We start from the raw sequence: 22,134 nt of genomic DNA, 5'->3' as shown, positions 1-22,134 counted from the left end.
ACAAAAGAGAACTTCTTCAGAAGGGAATTGGGAGGGGAGGGGATGAGAGTACAATGCTGTGACACTTAAAATGCGTCTTGATTTGTATACTTCAACAAACTTTTCTTATTAGATTACGCAATTTCTAGTTTCTTACTCCGATTATTCAAAGTATTCAAATGTTCTCGGAGGGAGTGACCGCCCCTCCCTTTAATCCGTCCGTGGTGTCATTCGTTTGGCTTTTCGCTACTAATTCAAAATGCTTTCCGAAACAAGTTGTCTTCTTGTGACAGCAGGGGGTGGAAGAAACAAACAAACCGTGAAAGGAAGAAAGAAGTGGTTTTGGGCTCTTCCAGTCCAGACCATTCTAACCACTGAGAAGTGAGAATCACAACGTGATTTTTCTGGTAAGAGCGTCCTTTTTAAAGCAGCTAACAAGCAAACAGATGGTCAGCCCTCTTCCCTCTGCAGCATACTTTTTATTCTCTGTTGCCAAACTTACTGAAGAATATATTGCAATTAATCTAACGCATGTAACGTAAATTGGAGACCGTGGTTGGATTTATATGGGTCTTGTCTATTTGTATTAAAAATTTCAAGTCATTACCTACAATACTTTGTTAGAAATTACCATATTAAAATTTACATGTTTTCAAATGGGAAGTTAGAAACATAAGCGAAGAGGTAGAAGATCCCCTTAATAAGAAAAATAATTACCTTCCCTGATGTTCTCCTGCAGCAAAAGTTCTACTAATGTGGCTCCGTCATTTGTTGTTTGTTTGGTCGTGGTAAGTATATGCTGAATCTTCTTTAAGTCTGCATTCCACGTTGAAAAAAATGTTATATCTTTCCCAGGATATAACTGGCCAAAATCAATGTCGATCTGAAAAGTAAAAGAAATTGTTGTCACATATACCTAACGCTGTTTGATGATATAATGTTCTATGCTTTCTTCTCTTTATACAAATGTTTGGTAGTATAGTTTCCTTTGAAGTTCATTAAATAATCTTTGTTTCAACAGAGCGTTTTTAATCAAGTTATGAACATCAATGGCATTCACCCCACTATAGTATCCATTTTCAGAAAATACTATGTCTGATTGAAAAAGAAATCCCAAAGTAGGCATGTAAAAAACAATTACTTAGAGTGGAACTGATAAAATACACGCAAATATAAAACAAACTTCCAAGCGCTTTCGCATTTATGGAGTCGTCATACAGGGACGCAAAGACGAAAGTGGAATAAGAAATAGAGAAAGACACAAGGACCGCACCTATACCAACAGTGATTTCTCCACAAGGTTCTCTACTTTCTCGTATGAGTACTTGACAGCAGTCACGTGATCACATGACCACCATAGCACCTAGCAGAAATATGGCAAAATGAAATGAAATCTTTGAGTTTTACGTCTCACGGTTACGCCGGTTAGGCTAAAGGAGACGGTGATGATGAGAGATGAATGAAATGGTGGAATGAAGAAAGTGGGAGAACCCGAGAAAACCCACGAGCACGGTGTTTCTACACCACAAAGTCCACACGGCGGGAGCAGGGTTTGAACCCGGGACCCCAAGCACCGGAGGTGAACGCTCTACCACTGAGCCACCGCGCCCCCCCAGAAATATGGCGTAACTCGTCTTACTCTGTATCTTTCTTCTTCCACTTTCGTCTTTCTCTTCCTGCCTAACAAAGCCATAAAAGGTGAAAACTCTTACAAGCTTTTTTTTCTTTCTTAAATCTTTGCGCGCATGTACTGCACGTGTATTTTATCTAATTTCTGGTAACTGTTTTATACATTGGTTGGTTTTTAATTACACAAAAACGCGTCTTTAACGTAAGCTTACATAATTCTGAACCTTCTGCCGCTGATGCTGGTATATTTGTAAATTAAAATAAACTATTAAATGTTTTCATAGGAACATTATCAACAAGAGTGAGGATGTGGGGCTGATCGGGGAGCGGGCTGGGTAGCGTAGAGGTTAACTTATTGGCATTGTACGTCGAAGACAAAAGATCTATTTTCGGCCCACTCGCACTTTTTCACTCTGATTTTTCATTATTTCTGAATCTATACAGGTTTTGGTGTACTGAAAATCCGGTTGATTTTCTCAGAATTACTAAACGTTCTACCTGCTACAAGATGCACCATCTCGTCCATCAGCTTACTCACAGGAAAAAATTAGAACCGAAAAACTCCGAAACATAGTGCAAGACAGGGTACAACTTCATACACCGAAAAACATTTATAAACTCTCTCGCCTCATGCTAGGTGCTTTTTTTGCAAAGAAAAACTGCCGTGTTCGCAATTTATATATAGCATCAACATAAGACCCTTATGTTCATGATTTTTTTTTTAACTCATTAAATTTTGTTACTCGTTTTTTTTTTTTTTTTTCATTTTCCTTTAAGTACAGTTAAGTACAGAAGTGTGATACGGAATTACACTTCTATAAAATAATATAAAGGTATTTTCTTTCTTCGGTTACATTCATAAAATAATAATAGAAAGATGTAAACTTCTTAGCAATATCACTACACTTACAAGTGTGTATCCAAGAGGCTGTTTTAAAGCAGGAAATTCCTTGAAGTAGGAGCTGATATCCTTCTTTGACTGAATGTAATTTGCTCTCCGATTTAATGTCGTTTGTTTCCACAGATCACACACTTTCTCCCATGGCTCTATATTATTTCTCAACCACGTGAGAGCTTCCTCGGCAAATTCATCAGTGGACTCTGAAAATAAAGGACACCATCTACATAATTCAGTGTGAAAGAAACGTACATACTCAGTATACGTAAATACATATGTATTAATTTCTAGGACAGAAGTACAAGAAATAATATTTCAATAAACATGTGAAACAGACAGTATTATACTTCTGAACACAAATGTCATATGAGGTGTTCGGAACATGTATTTACAAAACGTCCCGTTAATATATGAAAGCAGTGATAGAGTTTTACACACAGATGAACAGCAGATATACTGATTGCACAAATTCACGGAAATTTGTTGATTTATAATGAAGGTAGTGCCCTTGAACTGTGAATCTGTTGATTGACCATAATACGTGAATATGTTTAACCATGTAAAAAATCGGCACGCATCTCTTTTAGGAAGTTTTGTACCCTTGTCTGAATATAAGATAGCATAAAACACTATGCATCGTGATTTACTGATAAAATTATAATACAGAATTTATGAACATGAAAGCAAATAAATGAAAAAGAACTATGAACGTACCATCTAAATCGACTTCGGTAGAAGTTGTAGCTGCACACCGGTTTCTCAAAGGCAAAACACCACTTTGCCGCAAATACCTTCTTGTGTTGCAATATCTGTCCCAAAGTTTCCCTCTTGCCAAAACCTTCTTCCCTTGAGCAACTTTATAGGGGACGTAGTAAGTATGCTATTTGAAAAACAAATCACTGTTATAATATACAGTCCTGATATCCTATTGCACAACACAAAATTACAATTAAACTATATTATTTCCACAGAGAAACAAAATACATGGAAACCTGTTTAAAACGAAACTTATATAAACCGGAAATTTGCCGAAGATGAATAGTTTTTAGTCCCGGCAACTCTGTCTGATTTGCCATATGGTAAAGATTTTTCTCTTAACTGATTGCCAGCTCGAAACGTAGGGGCACTGTAGTCTGTCTGTCTCTGCGTTGGCGTTACTACTGAACTTCTGTTTTCAATAGTTAAGATCTTTCGACCGTGAACAAGAATGGAGATAATGTTTCTGTTATTTAAGTTACCTGTTTCCTGTTTTTGTTGATACACACATAAGCACTTTTCTACTGTCAAAACTTTCTTTATAAATTAAAGACTTACTGCTTGCTACTCCGTCATTACACATGCATTTCCAAGAATTCGGTCATTTTTGAAAAAAAAATGGTAGAAATTTAGACCAGTTGTTGAAAATTTCCATTGTTTCTGCTGCAGAAAATGTGGTTTCAGTGTGGCGTGTTTGTGTGCCCAGTGTTGTGTACAAATACGGCAAAAACAAATGTTATTGTTACTTTGGAGGACACAATACGATTATTGAAGAGAGAAAAAGAGACAATGTTTGTAAAATATAAAGTTCATTTCAAATGTTGCAAACGCAAATTTCCAACACTGAAACCCAGAAAATGAAAACAATCCTTAAAAGGCGGTGAAAATGTAAAGAGGAATGTGAGAGGAAATACATAATAAAATAATACATACTTGTAGTTTCTACTTTAAGCGTCTGTCTTATTCAAATAAGTTCACTTTGTAAATTGAGTTTATGTTGTAAAAACATTTTTGTGTTAATTAATCTTTCACCTCAACCATTTTAACCTAGGTATAGTACTACGAGATTATTTTTACCAGCAGTTATTGTTACAGAACTTAACTTTTCGAATTTGCACACAACGGAAAATTATTTTGTTCCTTGACGTTCCGTCTTATACAAGTTTCACTGTATATATATGCTGTAAATTAGACATATTGGAATTTCTTTTTTTTTTCTGGATTCCTTTAGTACTTCAATAAAATGAGCATTGAAAAATGTATTCTGATAAGTTATGGAAAACGTTCACTTGTAAGTTAAATTGTAAATTTCTCCTTGTTCTGAAGACAATGATAAAATAAATATTAATACAATTAAGTCTAATTTTCAATGGGTGTTCAGAAACTATACCGGCGAAATCGGAAGATGATAGTTAATATAATTCTAAGCAAAAAAGCTTCTACACATATCCGATTCTCAGCGGCCTGACACCTACAGGTTGGTAACAATTCTGTACATTTTTCCAAAACAAAAATGTATTACTCATCCTGTATTTTTTCTAAAGGTCATCTATGATGCATTTGAATGGTGACAGAATGGCCTTTCCAAGGGTATATGGCACGTGACGATAGTTGCGTTGGAAGGAGCCTCATGAAGCTAATTTTCAGAACAAAATATCTTTCTTCCAAGAGCTTCAAGAAACACGGTTGCCAACACTGTCGCCAAATAGGAACGACAAAAAATTACGCATCAACTTCAATTTTTATGCTGAATAATGTCGCAAATTTATATTATATATATATATATATATATATATATATATATATATATATATATATATATATATATATATATATATATATAGGATGGTGCATTTAAAATTTGCCACCCCTATATCTTCGAAACGACTGCGAATATGAGAAAACGCTAAAACACGTCCATCATTATTTTAAGGGGCTTGAATTTTCAGCTATAAAAGATCCCCCTAAACACCCCATATAGCGGTATCTGGAGTCAACTTGAAAATTTTAAATAGCAAAGGGGGTCGAGTGATATATCGTTGGAAAGGTCTCGACAAGAGAAATATTTTACCTAGAGTTTCAAGTCCCTATGTTGACTCCATCTAAAATGGCTCGGGTTCACATTCTTTCCAACGATATATCACTCGACCCTCTTTGCTATTTAAAAATTTGAAGCTGACCCCATGTACCCCCATATGGGGGTACCTGGAGTGGACCGTTTATAGCTCAAGATTCAAGCTCCTTAAAATAGTGATGGACATGTTTTTGTGTTTTCTCATATTTACAGTCGTTTCGAAGATACACTGGGTGCCAACGGACTTTATGGACACAAAATGGGAACCCCCGCCATTTAGGATAGGGTCAACATTGGGACTTGAAACTTTTGGCAAAATATTTCTCTTGTCTAGACCTTTCCAACGATGTATCACTCGACCCCCTTTGCCATTTAAAATTTTCAAGTTGACCCACGTACCTCAATAGGGGGGTACCTGGGGTGGACTTTTTATAGCTCAAAATTCAAGCCCCTTAAAATAATGATAGACGTGTTTTTGCCTTTTCTCATATTCGCAGTCGTTTCAAAGATATAGAGGGTGGCAAATTTTAAATGCACCACCCTGTATATATATATATATACTACAGTATCAGAAAGAAAAATAAAATTGTCCTTATACAATCGAACTACTTTTATTAAAATGAAGAAAGTTTTTTTCTTCCTCCACAACTTCCCTTCCAACTCCACTATCGTCATATATACATCAGTGGAAAGGTACTTCCATTGCCGTTCAAATACGCCATGCGTCATCTCTTTAAAGTACATACAGGATGAGTAATAAAATTTTGTCCTGAACAAATTTGTATAAAATATTTACCAACCTGTAACTATCAGACCGTTGAAAATTGAACATATTCTTATGGGATCATTTTTGCTTAGAAGTACATCAGCTATTATCTCCAAAAGTTGTCAGTATGATTTCCGAACAATCTTCAAAGAATCATAAAATACTCCACGACTTTTAAATTTTTTCCAGTGAACGCAAAGAAAAACGAAAAATTAGCAATATACAAGAATTCCCTCACCTAACTGAATTTTACACAAACCTTGTTTTCAGACGGAAACAATCGTACAATCGCCTCACTTATTGAAATGAATGACTGTCTACTGATCCTGTAAGACAGAAAATGAAATTTCACAAAGCAATTCCCATAGAAGCTTGAATAAATATTAAGAGACGACGCTCCATTGGGGAGGAAAAAAAAAAACACTTGTTTATAAATTTTAAACTGACACACAATCATAGTATTCGTCTTGCGAATAAAATCAGAAAAACACACTGCTGAACAAGACTGTACTTTTAATATAAAAATATATTTACACGTGACGTTTCGATCTTCTAGCCAAGATCCTCATCAGAGTGTACGTCTGATGAGGATCTTGGCTAGAAGATCGAAACGTCACGTGTAAATATGTTTTTATATTAAAAGTACAGTCTTGTTCAGCAGTGTGTTTTTCTGTTTCTTATAAATTTTGTAACACTGGCACTAAAGAAAGAAGTGAATGTTTAGTTTCATTAAGTCAGGCAAATAAATGAACTGTAATATTTAATACAACTCAACGTGTTCCAAGTTACTGCAAACAGTTATTAATCAATCCAAAGGGTGCTATGCAGTCATCAGAACACTTTCAAATTCCAACTGATCCATATTGTTGTGTACCACAATGAGCAACTAACGAATTAATGTGTTTGAACTTTTGCTTTGATAATTTCAATGCATTTTGAGACCAAATTAATCCTAAAAACACAACTACAAACATACTTGTAATATAGATCATAAGTGAAAAATACTGTCACGGTGATAAACGCAATCAATACCGTCGAATATGTGCCATGTGAAAACGAGATTCTACTCGGAATTCTTAGTGAAGACGATAAATGTATAGGACAGCAATTACTTAATATTTAAGACTATTGCATTTACATTATCTTTAACATACGATACCACAAAATTTAACGAAACGATCTGTACCTTTTATCTGCGCCAATATATCGAACGATGACATCTGTTAATAAACTGCGAGCTCTGCTATTAAGATTCCCAAATTCTTGTGCGTAGATAATACTTCTTTTCCTTGCAGTGAACTATTCAGAATCTTCTGCAAGTCCTAGAACAAGGTACTTGTGATCATAGAATTTGAAATAAAACAAAACTTAAACAACAAAAGCAAAACTATAAAATAATTTGATATCACTTATGTTAAGATCACATAAACGTGAATACGTATAACCAGACGTATTTTATTTCAAAAATTTACAAAAAGAAACTCTTGTTTTCTACGAAAAACAAAAACGAGCATGAGCATGTATGTGTAAAAGTACACATATGTCCCAAATTTCGTCGAAATGGGTGCAGTTTTTTTTTTTTTTTTTTTTTTTTTTTTTTTTTTTTTTGATATCTGGTGATTACCTGAAGAAGAATTTCATTTTCAACGCATCACAACTTTGACAATTTTTCACATGGAAATTTTATTTTGATGTCACTTGCAATCTTTTCTACCAGAAAACAAATGTTTTAAATTTCATTCATATCTGTTTCGTAGTTGTCGTAAACGAACAACGCCGAAATGCCATTTTTTGTATTCTAGAAGCGTAAGCACTAGTCGATCTACTTTTTAAAGCCTTGCTTGCAGGGCGACCGTCCTGCCTGATAACGTAGAGTTGGTTTTTAGTTTAGCGTCCCTTTCAGCAGCGAGGCTATATGAGACGTGGACCTACTGATTAACGTGGATTCTGTATATTTTTCTCTGAAGGCTATATGTATGCCAAGTTTCAACTTTCCACGTCAACTGCCAGTTCCATTATTTTGTCAGTTAATGGCACGATGAAAAGTTTGAAACTTCCGGCTTTTATCCTAACTTAACGTACGCTCTAATGCAACGTGTGAACCAGATAATTGCTAAGGAGAAGTTCTATAACACAGGTTCCCCATATAAATTAGCAAGGTTGGTTCCTTTCTGTACCAAAATTTAAATTTTATTTCACAGAATATTGCTAGCGAGCGTCAGCAAGTGAAAGCGGGTTAGAAGACCGCAGGATACGTTGTTTTCTGTTTTTATTACAGCTAAATGGGAAGTGGGACATGTGTTCTAGAACCTTGTAATTTCTATGACGTTTATATTTTCTTCTCGCTTATTACAAAGCTAAGGCATTACTGCCGCATCGCCGGACCAGTATTAGAATCGAAAAAAAGTACCAAAATGTACTGTATACGGATATATTTCGTTGGACTACATTAACTTACATTAGATTACCTCACATTAGGATAAGGGCATAAAAAACTACAGTGCAAAAAACACAAACCAACTTGTGCTAGGTGGCCACTAAGTGCACGAATGCTATCTAACCGAGCCAAGGTAGGGCGGAGCTAGCGGACCAGCGCGGTAGTGCCCCCGAAGGGAGCAGGCGCGTCAGCGACGATGTGTACACGCGTAAGCGAGGGTACTGAAAACATCTGGTTTCCGCAATCATATACATTTCAATAGCACTTGCCATACTCCTCTTCGCGCCACTACATCATAACAACTATATCTCTCCGCGAAATGGTCCATCCGCCTCCACATACAGTGTCGCTTACAACATCAAAAATAACCAATTTCTTCATTTTTACTATTCCCCTTACATGACTTTCACTCATTCTTGCTCATAAACAAACAAACAAACAAACAAAAAAAAATTTAACTGACCCGGCAAATTTTCTAAAACTGTTCCGGTGATACACCAGTTAACCCCAAAGCTAAATAAGCTCCATTTCGTGGGAACAATCACATACAAAATTATTATGAATACTTGACTAATTTCAGTAAACTGTGAGATCAACTAAGCTTATATATTAGTTTCATTAGATCATGGTCCCTTGTACGAAGGTACTGAATGTTTAAACTTAGGTCAAGCTTCAGTACTGCTGAATGGGCTGACTGGTAAATAATTTGTGAACTACTGGTACATCATTTGAGGAATTAGTTGACCTCTGACCGAGTCTGATCGGGTTAGATCACTTCTTGAGGTCAAAACCGAGCACTCAATCCAATCAGCGCCCCACCTTTACTTAGTTTTAAATAGGGACTTTGTTTACTCCACTTTAATTTAACCTAAATATATTTAAAAAAATGAACTGGTTCAAACAAAATATCGGATTTAAAAAGAAAATGGTTTCTGCAAAACCTGTTATTTATGTGCTTTGAAGTTTGACATCACCATCATGAATTAAATTAAAAGTGCAAAGGTGGTGTCACTTAGTGTAACACAAAGAGAAAGGCCTTCTGTAATAATTTGAAAGCGACAGAAGCACACTTAAAAAGCATTAAATCGTAACCTATCGTGTTTTCTTTTTGCTACACATACCTAAACTAGCCTATATAACCATACTTTCGCTCGCTGTCGCTTGTTCAGCATTAATTAGTAAAAATTAAGGGTGAATTATTATTAAAATTCTTGATCCCATCTGTACTGTTTGTAGAAAGTAATAAGGGCACAAAGTATAACAATTAAGGGGTTAAATTCCAAAGTTGGACGTCCGTTTTCAGCAAAATTTTGAAACTTGCACGGAAGATACGTATAATTTGATCGTTTGTGTGCTTGATAATATATAAAGATAATACAACAACACTCTCTCTATTTGTTATATATAATTGGTTATAAACATGGGACTACTAAGCGAGCGAAGAGAACTACCTCGCGCAAGGTAACCGAATAGTTGCATTGTGGGAAAGTAACGAGCATTCATAATATCAATATTGCGGGTAATATACCGAATCGCTGTACGGGATGTGAACTGACAGTGTTGAATTTCGTGAAGCTCCCGTCGAAGGGTACTTCTATTATAGATCCTAACGTAACCTAACCTAACCTACACTTTCTCCCAACTCGCGAAATTGAAAAATTATACATTTTAATAGCTTTTACGCAATTTTGGTAGAAAAGTATCGGACGTCCAACTTCGGAATAAATGCCCAATTAAGTAAAACTCAACGTAGAAATATCAACATAGGACCACTATGATCCTCAAGCATCGAATCGTTCTGCAAAAGCTTAAGCCTCTTCCAAATAGTACGAACTCTCATATTAATAATAACCTTTCTCTCAACTTTTCACACAAACATCTTACAAGAAGTCTTAAATCATTATTATACCTTATATAATTTCATCTGTACATTTTCGGGCTTAAGTTTAGATTTGCCCCTCCAGTTTCCAACCTACGAAAATGCAGTTAAAACATTAAAAATTGTTAGGTTAGGTTAGATTAGGTTACCTGGTAAGACTTTAGTTAGACTAGAACAGTGACTGAAACAGGTTCTAATATCGTAATTCCGAGTAAAAACGGGCTAGAATCTCTAAACTTACCCTCAATTGCGTGAACACATCGTGTCTCTATTTTGAAGTATTTTGATTTGGTGATAATAAAAATAATATTTTGGAAGCGTCATAAATGCTTAATAATACACTATTTCGTACAAGGGACTTTCGTTGCTTGTGCGCAATACAATTCAAATAAACATTTACAAATACATATCTTCAATTTACATATTGAAACTTACTGACTATCCACTTACCTTGAAATTTCATTATTAGGGTTTCTAAACCCCACTCTTTTAAGATATTTTCGTAATTCATATTAACTATAGAATCCATTATGGCGGCTACATGACAACTCGTAAAAGGCGGGATTTCGCATAGTTGCCATAACAAGAGTTTTATATTGTAATAGCCATTCTAACCATAATGCTATCGCTATTTTAGCAATACTAAATAATCTGGTTATATAAACAATATGCATGATATTATTAACCATACTAATATTAGCAATATTTTTTTCTTACAACAGCCATACTAAAAAAATAGGTGTTGTATAAATAACAAATCAGTATTTATACATCAACTATACTATAGTCAATATTAATTTACCAATTAGCAATACTCATCAACAATGCTTTTATTGTCAATTCAGCTATACCATTTTTTAGAGTGTATCAATTTGTATCCAGCCTGAGCTGTGGCAATGAGCGATGGTGCCATAAGGGGCATCATTAAGAAGTTCCTGCTTCATATTCTTTCTAGGATATACAATAAGGGGTGGTACAAAATGCCCTGACGCACTCATGCATGAAACCACTGTGACTAGGGAACCACGTTCCGCACCTGAACCAACTTGCCTTTTCCCTTTAAGAGCAATCACCTTTGTTGTTTTGTGCTGGACGATGGTAAGGCCTGTTTCGTCAACGTTGTAAATTTTTGCTGGGTCATGATGCACAATGTCAACCAGTGGTTCGTAAATATCAAAAAATGCATTAACATTTTCTTTAGAGAACCTCTTAAGTCTAGCAGGACTTGTCGGTTGATGTTTTCGTAGAGTGAGCTTCGGATTGCGAGTCATAAAGCCACGAAACCATTTAGCACCAGCTGACTAATCGTTCTTCGGAAATGGATGAGAAATTGATTTCAGCGAGTTGAAAAGCTAAAAGTTTGATATCCTTGGCCGTTAAACCAAAAAACACAGATTTCATATCTACACAATACTTCACTAATTCACTTTCCAGATTGTACCCAAGAGTTGGTTTTCGCCCTAATATCCTGTTCGGCACAACCCACACGGAACATGCCCTGTACAGCCTTATGTGACATCATTCCAAGGTGAAAAGTGCTATTCGCAATATCGCACCCGTAAGGTATTTGGAACATATGCAGGGTGCGATATTCGGCACAAGTGGGCATGCTAACATGGTGCCTACTTCTACCAACACATTTAGTATCCACTTCGCAATATACACTTTACACTATAACTAGGTAGTTACACATACCATTTATGCACTAATTATATGATTATATCATGCCTTTGACTGCAGAATATATCGTTGACGACAATCTTGCAAAATATTTTGGCCTTCACCAAAATTACAATAGCTCGTGCTTTTCTTCCACCTGCACACAGCGTGGCGAAACTCCGTCTACTGGAGTAGATACCTCAGCCGATTATAGTACACGTGTTAACACCGGAGTGCAGCACTCCCCGGCCGAAATCCAACGGGGTACGGAATTAGGAAGGGGTGTGATAATTGGCACTTCTTCCCTATATAGGCTATATATAATATGTATGTATATATATGTGTATGAGTGTGTGTGAGAGAGAGAGAAAGAGAGATATGTGATTAATTCAAGTCATAGTACTATCTAACTAACTAACTCTATGGCCTATGGAATCCGGACGTTCAATGCCGCGTTTACAAAAGTTCTCCAATGACTTCTATCCTTAGCTAACTGCATCCAGTTTCTACTTTGTATTCCAATCTCTGCGAGATCCATCTTAATATTGTCCTTCCATCTGCGCCTAGGTCTTCCTAATGGTCGTTTTCCGATTGGTCTTCCAGTCAAGACTTTGAAAGCGTTTCTACTTTCTTCCATTCTAGCTACATGACCTGCCCATCTAAGCCTCCTAGACTTGACGACCCTAATAATGTTGGGTAAACCGTATAAATTATGTAGTTCCTCGTTATGAAATTTCCGACATTCTCCATTCCCGTTCCTCTTGGGTGCGAATATTCGTCTCAGGATCTTGCTCTCAAATACTTTCAGTCTATGTTCTTCCCTCAGAGTAAACGACCATGTTTCGCAACCATACAGAACAACAGGCATGATTATCGTTTTATATATTTTAAGCTTCAAATTCCTCGACAGAATTGGTGACGAGAAGAGATTTTGAACCGAATAATAACATGAATTCCCTGCTTTCAGTCGAAATTTAATTTCTTCGTGAATATGACTTTCGTCTGTTTACATTGATCCTAGATATTTGATAGTATCCACTTTATCAAAAGTATTATTTAATATTTTAACGCATTCATAATTTGCCGCATTACGGTCCCGACGCACTTCCATGTATTTAGTTTTCTCTGCATTTATTTCTAAATCCATGTCTCTGCAAGCGTTTAGTAAGATCTCTACATTTCTTTCTATTGTTCTCCTATCTTCCCCTATTAAATTTACATCATCAGCATATTGCCATAACCTGGTGAATACCGTTCAACTCTAGGCCCTGGTTGCTATCTTTGATTTTCCTTATAGCGTGTTCAAGAACAAAGTTGAATAATAATGGCGATAACGCATCTCCTTATTTCAGGCTATTTTCGATGTGAAAGCTCGTGGACAAAAATTTTCCTACCCGGGCTTTACTTTGGGATTCATTTAAACATATCTTAATTAATCTAATTAGCTTTCTCGGTATTCCAAGTTCCACAAGAACGTTGTATAATGTTTCTCTCCTAACCGAGTCGTACGCCTTTCTAAAATCAATAAATAGTTGATGTACCGGGGTACTGTATTCTCACTTTTTTTCGAGTATTTGGCGAATGGTAAGTATTTGGTCGATAGTTGATCGATTTCGTCTAAATCCGCACTGATAATCTCCAATAATTTCATCTACGTATGGGGTTAATCTTGCTAATAGAATATTTGAAAGGATTTTATAGGATGTTGACAGAAGAGAAATACCTCGATAATTATTAGTCAGTTTTGTCGCCTTTCTTGTGAATTGGAACAATGATTGATTCTTTCCACTCTTGTAGCAATTGTTCCTTGTTCCAGATAAGGAGAATGAGTTTGTGTATCTTGTTCCACAATTTTTCGCCTCCAGCTAAAATTAACTCAGCCGGAATTTCATCTACATTCGGAGATTTGTGTTTCTTTAATTTCTTTATAGCGGTTTCTACTTCTATTCGGTTGGGTTCTGGAATATACGGTTCTGCGGTGTGTATTTCCTTTTCTCCACCCACACTAGTTTTTGGTTGCGTGTTAAGCAAATCGTCAAAAAAATCTTTCCATTTATTTAAGGTGCTATCCGTATCAGTTAGAACTGTACAGTCAGAATTCTTTAATATATAAGCACGAGGTTGATAGCCTTTCTTAATTCACTGATCCCCTTATACCTGTCCCGGATGTTTTTATTTTTACTATTATTTTCAAGTTCCTTAATTTTAGCTTTCAATTATCTATCAATAATCAATCATAGTACTATCTACGCTACAAAAATAAAACGTAAATGAGTGAATCACATGTGATTAACAATAATTTCACTTTTAATACAATATATATATATACTCACCCTTCTACAGATAATCAGCTTGCTATCGGTAATGTATATTATTTGTGCCTCTGAAGGGAAGTTCAACGAACTAAAGTATATTAAAGGTTGGAGTTGGTTCCCGTTAGAAGGTAAGAGATAACAGCAATCAAAGCGGGCATATGAAGTTAAATGATATGTACTACCCCACCTCGTCAACACCTGCGCTGATTCAAATAAGCGAAAAGAAATAAACATATATCTGAACTGATTCGAACTAATAGTACTTGATTACAGGTCAAGTTGTTCGCAACAGAAAAGTCGCTAGATTTATAAATAAGTCTCCAAAATCTCGTTCAAAAATCACCAAAAAATGAAATGAAAATGAAATGAAATTTTGAGTTTTACGTCCCACGGTTATGCCGGTTAGGCTAAAGGAGACGGTGATAATGAGTAATGAATGAAATGGTGGAATGAAGAAAGTGGGAGGAAACGGGAGAACCCCGAGAAAACCCACGCACACGGTGTTTGTCCACCACAAAGTTCACTTGGCGGGAGCAGGGTTTGAACCCGAGACCCCTAGCACCAGAGGTGAACGCTCTACCACTGAGCCACCGCGGCAAAAATCACCAAAAAAGTCGCTAATCCGAAAAATTATTTTTTGTCGCTATCCTGGAAGTCGAATCCCCTATATTTAGCCTCTTTTCCTCCAAATTGGCAACACTGATCTTGTCTTACGACTATTATCAGTCAAATAGGTAGGTGCAACAGCTCACTAGTCATATGTGCTACAAATGCTAAAGAGTCAAATGTGTACCTCAAACAGAGGATTTAGGATTCAAAAGCAAAATAGAATAAAATACAGGACACAATCGGGAAAAATGGACACAAGTCAGGAAAAGAGTCAAAGTCAGGGAAAGGTCAAAATCGGGAAAGAAGTTCAGACAGGGAAAGAGGGCGAAAAGCCAAGATGAACACGGCAAAAAGTAAGGGTAAGTGGGAAGTATAAAATGAAAAAGGAAAGCGTGTAAAAAAGAAGGGAATGTATGTACGTGTAAATGTAACAGAAAGTGTAAGTGTAGTGTAGGTGTATAGCAAGGCCCACTTAACCCTCTTCCTCACGAAGCACCACCAGACACGAGGCACCCACTAGCACAGCCACTTCCGAACTCAATAATATTCTACATCCTTGTTTGTTTGTTTGTAGAAGTGTCACAAAAGTGGTGCAAAAGAACGTTACCACTGTCTTTGAAAAGATTTATCGGCAATTTACAAAGGTAATGTAACGTATAAAATGTAATGATTTGATTAGTAGAAAAATGATAAAAGTAATAAGATGAGTACAATGGTATAGGACATATACAAAGTAATAAGTATGATAAAGTAAAAAAGACGTGAAAAAAAAGTAATGTCACAATCGGGAGAGAAGTACGACACAATAGGGTAAAGGTCAAAATCGGGAGAGAAGTTCGAACAGTTAAAGAGGGCTGAAGGCCATTATGGACAGGGCAAAAGGTAGAGAAAAGTGGGAGTGTAAAATGGAGGGAAAAAAGTGTTGAAGAAAGAAGGGAATGTATGAACGTGTAAATGGAAAAAAGAATGTAAGTGTAGTGTATATGTATAGAAAGGCCCACTCAACTCTCGTCCTCACAGAGCACACAAAACACGATGCACTCTCCGTAACGGCCACTGACGAACTCCTACATCCTACTATGACGATTTTCGATCAGCGACGATCGACTATTTGTACAGTCCGCAGCAAAAAAACTGCAACATGAACATGTAAATTTATTGTGCAATTAAGTCTTTTGTTCCAAAATAAGTGGGTAGGGAGGGACATCGAGGTTTCTCCTGGCGTAATTCGTACCTCTTAGATGTTATGTTGATTTCCTGCGCTGTTAGGTGTAGTTTCACAATAAACTTACATGCTCATGTTGTAGGTATTTTGCTGCGAAATGTACGTGTTGAAATCATCCCTTTACATCTCCTTATATATGGCTTTGCGTCAACGCAACGAAAATTTGAGCCTAGTTCCCGATAATGACCAATGCACTTCGAACTTTTTTTTTTCAGCATTTGCGTTGAGCAAATTTTGCGAAGATCGATACTACATACTTTATACGGTTTATCAAACATTGTTAGGGTCACCAAGTCTAGCAGGTCCGGTGGCTAGGTCAAGTAGCCAGGATGGAAGATAGTATACACGCTTTCAATCGGAAAATGATCATTAGGAAAACCTAGGCGCAGATGGGAGGACAATATTAAGATGGATCTCGCAGAAATAGGAATACAAAGTAGAAACTGGATCCAATTGGCTAAAGATAGAAGTCAATGGAGAGTTTTTGTGAACGCGGCATTGAACCTCCGACTTCCATGGGACATAGAGTTAGTTGTTAGTTAGTGACAGAATCTTACAGATAAGTTTTTAGTGTATTTTACGGTAGAAGAATAGGTGTTCTTAATACATTATTTTTATATAAAGGGAATATTTTATTTATTTTGTCACTTGCCTTTTACTATTCCAGTAAATTTATGTGTAGTTTGCAGTTAAAAATTGCAATATAAAAGCACTTCGTGAGTCTTTCAATGGAGCTCAGGGAGGGGACCCGATATGTGACGTCACGCTTAACACCCTGTTTCTGTTGCTGTGACGTAAACAGCACATTTTTTGCGCTGTTTGAAGTGTTGTTAACTAAGAAACATTTTCCTGAGAATTTTGGTATGTGCTATATTGAAGACTACCGTAAAACTTTGACACTGGGTGTTACTTTGACATAGAGCGGGGCTACTTTGACATAAGAGTGATTCTTCTTTTCTGTGAGTGTCGTTACATCCTCGACGCATCTGCTCCAGCCTCTGAACGTGAGTGTGTATTGGAAACTAAAGAAGTGGAGAGCCATATTGAGCTCATGTCGAAAGGAGACCCGACGAAACAGGTCGATTCCTAAGGAATAGTTCCCTGGTCTACTGTCCCGACTCTGGATTCCCTGGCTACCACCATAGGCGAGAACCTGAAGGCAGGGTTCCGCGCTACATATCTGGTTCCTCTAAACATCGAAGCTCCTTCTCAAAGTTACCTAAAGAGCCCGATAGCACACAGGTCGAAAGAGACATAGACATAAGTTTCCTGCAGTTTATTCACGATCCCAGAGCGAGGACATGCAGAGGGAAGTGAGGAAAAAGATCTTGATTTCTTCTGGAAAACGGATGCTGCCACGGGAAGAAAACCGGAAACTGGGACCAGATATGAGGATGGAAGAGGGAGACGTCGGAGAGCCCTTGGTGATGTAAGAGGTGATCGTCGAGGAACCCATGATAGAAGAACTGGAAAACGGACAACAATGACAGCCCCAAAAGAAACCGCACCAGGGAAAGAAGGCGAAGAAAATAAAAGGGTATGACGAAAACACCTGTGCCATCTGTATGTGGGACTTCCGAAAAGAGTGGATTCAGTGTGTCAGGTGCGAAAAATGGGTGTGTAGGTTTTGCAATATTGGATCCAAGAATCCACAGTATGCTTGTTACGATTGTTATGTTGACGGTTAAGATTTTCATTTCGTTGTTACATGTAAAGGCATGTTAAAAGTAAAGCTTGAAGGAAAACTTTATCATGGTGTATAATGATGTAAGAAAAATCAAGATTTCCTGGTTAAAAAGTGTACAGTATATATTACGCATGACCAAAATAGTGTTTTAGACTGGATTTACATTGATTTCATGTTAAAGTAATCCCACACGTGGGTTAACTTTGACCTTACGCAGCAAATACATAAGGTGTCAAAGTAGCCCCACCCCGGGGGCTACTTTGACAGGTAATTCTTTAATTTTTTATCGCCAAAACTTACTTGCAGAAACTTAAGTTCAGTAGTTTATGTATTAACCTAGATATCTATTGTTATGATGAGAATAGTATCATTGACTGGTTGCAGCCAGTGTCCCCTGTACACATCTAAAATAGTTTAAAACATGTCAAAGTAGCTCCGTTTTACGGTAGTTAATGATTGCTTTAATTATTCGATTCATGAATTCTCCAGAAACTACTTCATCTCATGTTAAGGTTATAAATTGCCAATTTTATTTATTTAATCTCCGTTCTTGCTAACTATTTATATGTCTATATTGAAAACAGACGCATGAATCTCTGGTTGAATACCATTAGAAACTTCCTCTTGAAAGAAGTGTGGTAGAAAAACTTCATTAAATTCTAAATAATGGAAGCAAGATGTTGAGATCAAGTGAGCTAGAATCCCTAGAATATTTTGCGGATAGATATGAAGGATATTATGATGACTTGGGGCTGAGGGCCAACAAAGGACGTTATGCATGGAGCTATTCCTATTTACAAACATATGATGGTGAGTTCTTTCGTGATTGTTTACACGGTGAAGGCTGCTATAACTGGCAGCGGCAGCTAACGTATGAAGGATTTTTTCTTGCGAACAAAAAAGAAGGTTATGGTATAGCAAGTTACGCAGACAAGAGTACATATGAAGGTCTCTATCAAAATAACATGCGTTATGGTCCTGGTGTATTTACCTATTCCAATGGAAGTGAGGATGTTGGCATGTGGTACGGTAATAAACTTGCAAGAATATGTTCAAAACTTAATGGTATCCCTAAGCTTGCAAAAACTGCGCAAGCAAAACTGCTATTGAGAAATCTAAGAACAGTAATAGAAGTAAACCAACCTATTAAGAACTTAGCAAAGGACATTTTAAGTTCTATAGGTGCTTCACCTACTTTGCTAGAGAAGTCTGATGAGCTTTATGCATATGAAATAATGGACGATCGAAATACAGCCTTCGATCATAAATCATTTTCAATACGTTTATTTGGACAGGACAATGTTGAAAACAAATCAAAATGGTTTGTTGCATGGAACAGTTCTAATTACATGATTGACGTAATGCGTAACGTGTATACACATAGAATCTTTGAGCCCATGTTATCTTTTTGTGTGGTAAACATAATCAAGAATAAACGATCAGTGTTTAAAAAGAAAGGGCTACAGGAAAAGGCTTGTATACGATTGTTACAAGCATGCAGAGATGGTAAAACTCAAGAAGCACGAAATACTTTTAATGAATTTGATCTATACCCTGATATTGCCGAATCTAACGGAAATACAGGCTTAATGTTTGCTTCTATAGTTAATAATCATGATATTATAAATTTCCTTCTTGATAAAGGAGCTGATGTAAATAATATGAACGACGAAGATTTGACATCTTTTGCTATATGTTTAATACAATACTTTATCACATACATGCAAATAGAAAACTTGGAAGCACTGATTCCAAGAGATTCAGATCCTCAAAAGTGTCCGAAAGAATGGTGGGGATGCCAAAATTGCCATAAACTTACTCATAAGAAATCATTTGTGAAGCAAGACACATCAGTGTTAATTCCTTGCATTTTTTCTGACCTCGATGAAATTCCTTTGACAACTGTTAGTAACAGAAACAAAGGCAAAATTTCGCAATTGGATGAAAATAAATTTGAAAAAATGGCTGAGGTTTTACGAACATTAAAGTTGCTTCTTCGCCGTGGTGCAGATCCTAATAAGTGTGTAATTCCCCGGCATCCACTTTTCCTAGCAATCTACATGAAAGATGCTGAACTTGTCGAACTGTTATTAAAATACGGTGCAGATAGCAATGTTAAAAGTAATTCCACGGATCGTTACATAACACCTTTAACACTAGCATGTCAAATGAACGGCAAACAACTTATTAAAATTATTGATCTCCTACTTCAGTATGGAGCTGACTCAAATCTTCGTTGTGGCTGGAAACATGACAATAGTAGACGTGATCTTATACTAGGGAAGAGGAAATTCCCGCCTGAACTAGATACTGGTGGTAAAACACCTCTGCACATTTTATGTATTAAGCCATTACTACCTAAGGCAAATGAGTCTCATATACGTGAAGAATTTCTCTTGCTAATGAAATATGGAGCAGATAAAGAAATGCTTTATGTCGGCTTAACACCATTAGCTTTAGCAATAGTATTACGTTATGTACTAATGGTAGAGTTGCTGCTAGGAAACGGCGCAGATGCCAATGTATGGCTAGGTGACGATTTGGGAGTTCCACTTAGTATACTTGTAACGAAGAAGTGCAAAGCAATACACTCCTCTCATGAAGACGGACTTATAATAATGAAACTTCTCGAAGACAACGGAGCAGATCCGTTGATTAACATAGTACTGGGAGACGGAGAATACGGAACAATAATTGATTTTATTGAAGAAAAACAACAAGAAAGGAGAGGAGATAATGAGAACGAAATGGATACAGAGTTTATTTTCTTGCGTAAAAAACTAACAGTTGTTATGCGTGAGCATGTAATAAGGCATATACAGGGATATCTAACCAAAATGCTGTTGGATATCATCAGAAATGATTCACAAGAAGATAGACATGAAAAAATCCAATTAGCAAGGAAATGGTTAGATGAATATGATATATCACGATGTATCTATTACTTTAAAAGTAAACAAATTTTAAGTGAAGTTAGGAAAATACAAAATATGTTGTTGATAGAAAATGGTAGTGTTACAATAGAAACAGAATCTCAAGAAAAGCAAACACATATAACAATTGAAACCAAGAAAGAATATTGCAAAAACAGGAAGCTTTCAAAGAAAGGAAAGAAACAACTAGAAGAAATTAAAGAATATTACCCTGAAATTGTTGACTTGATAGTGAAAAGAAAAACGAATATAATACCAGAGGTAGACAATGATGAAGAAAAGTATAAGGTTTGTTTTCAATGTTTAAAAAGACATGTTCCACTTACAGTATGCCCAATTTGTGGATTAGTGTATTTTTGCTCTGATAATTGCCGCATAGCCAACACTAAGATGGAATCTCAACATGACTGTTCCGTTAAAAAGAAAAGCATGATACCAACGAAAGGAATACGAAGAACAGCTAGTAAAGAAGAAAGAAGCAAGGTGCGTAAAGTTGAAGAAGAGCTTGAAGAATCGAAAGCAAAATCCTCATTTCACGCTGGAAAAGACCAAAGAGACAAAGAAAACGATGTTTTGCTGCATAGATTTGTTAAGGGACAATATGGTTATGAAGTAGATGTTGATATGAAAGACGTTAGTGCGCTTAAGCTACCACCGGATAAGCTTAAATCTCCATATACAGTATACAGCGATGGAGATTTCTATTACGATCTGCAAGGGTTTAAATTACTTAGTCAAAATTACAGCCTCGACTAAGATTATAATAACCTTGGAAATATAGAATCCGTAGCAATTACTTCAATTTCATTGCTACAAGCGTTAACACGATTATGACCTATTTTACGCTACTGAATATTATGCGGAGTATACATCACTGGAAGAAAATTCTGTATTACTTCTTTCTAAAACTAGATTAGTAAATTTGAACTATATTCTACCTAAATAGTCATCACAAGATCTCATAACTAATATTCAAATAAAAATTTCGTTTAAATAAATAACATTTTACTATTTTTATGACTATAATTTATATTAAAGGAGTTCCAGTATACAAGAATACAATTATTAATTTCACACTGTCATTTCATAATAGAAATGGCTATAATTCAATACTCAATTTAGTGACAATAAATTTTATCGAAGTGATATGTATGATAATTTAAAACCAAACAGCGTTGAAATAGGAAAGTAGCAACATTTTCTGTTCTTACGTTTGATTGCATTTCAAGTATAACAGCAGTAGTGCTATTCTAATTTTTTAACAACCGTTTTTCTCTCTCTCTCTCTC

The 22,134-nt window shown here is 36.2% G+C and overlaps 2 protein-coding genes across 2 annotated transcripts; one reads left to right on the top strand and one right to left on the bottom strand.

Moving 5' to 3' along the window:
- Positions 1–661: 661 nt before the first annotated feature.
- On the bottom strand, positions 662–11,144 carry LOC145671573 (uncharacterized). The gene is made up of 6 exons (XM_081740760.1): positions 11,136–11,144; positions 7,289–7,401; positions 6,362–6,428; positions 3,221–3,386; positions 2,519–2,709; positions 662–862 (listed from the first exon to the last, which is right to left on the bottom strand). Exons 1-6 carry the CDS (start codon positions 11,142–11,144, stop codon positions 677–679), a joined length of 732 nt encoding a protein of 243 aa, XP_081596886.1. The 3' UTR covers positions 662–676.
- Positions 11,145–18,339: 7,195 nt separating this feature from the next.
- On the top strand, positions 18,340–21,859 carry LOC145671167 (uncharacterized). Its single transcript, XM_081740005.1, has one exon. The coding sequence runs from the start codon at positions 18,591–18,593 to the stop codon at positions 21,600–21,602; it is 3,012 nt and encodes a 1,003-aa protein (XP_081596131.1). The 5' UTR covers positions 18,340–18,590; the 3' UTR covers positions 21,603–21,859.
- The last annotated feature ends 275 nt before the right edge of the window (positions 21,860–22,134 follow it).

Source organism: Thermobia domestica, chromosome 15, assembly GCF_964235325.1.
Source record: "Thermobia domestica chromosome 15, izTheDome1.hap1.1, whole genome shotgun sequence".
Lineage (NCBI taxonomy): Eukaryota > Metazoa > Arthropoda > Insecta > Zygentoma > Lepismatidae > Thermobia > Thermobia domestica.
The sequence above is the reverse complement of the archived record's forward strand: the minus strand, read 5'-3'. Positions and strand labels throughout refer to the sequence as shown.

Coding starts and splice junctions, on each gene's coding strand:
- LOC145671167 (XM_081740005.1), top strand. CDS start 18,591: ATGTTGAGATCAAGTGAGCTAGAATCCCTAGAATATTTTGCGGATAGA.
- LOC145671573 (XM_081740760.1), bottom strand. Junction 2,710..3,220: donor TACCGAAGTCGATTTAGATG/GTACGTTCATAG, acceptor CTTTATTTTCAG/AGTCCACTGATGAATTTGCC. Junction 863..2,518: donor AGCCTCTTGGATACACACTT/GTAAGTGTAGTG, acceptor TTTACTTTTCAG/ATCGACATTGATTTTGGCCA.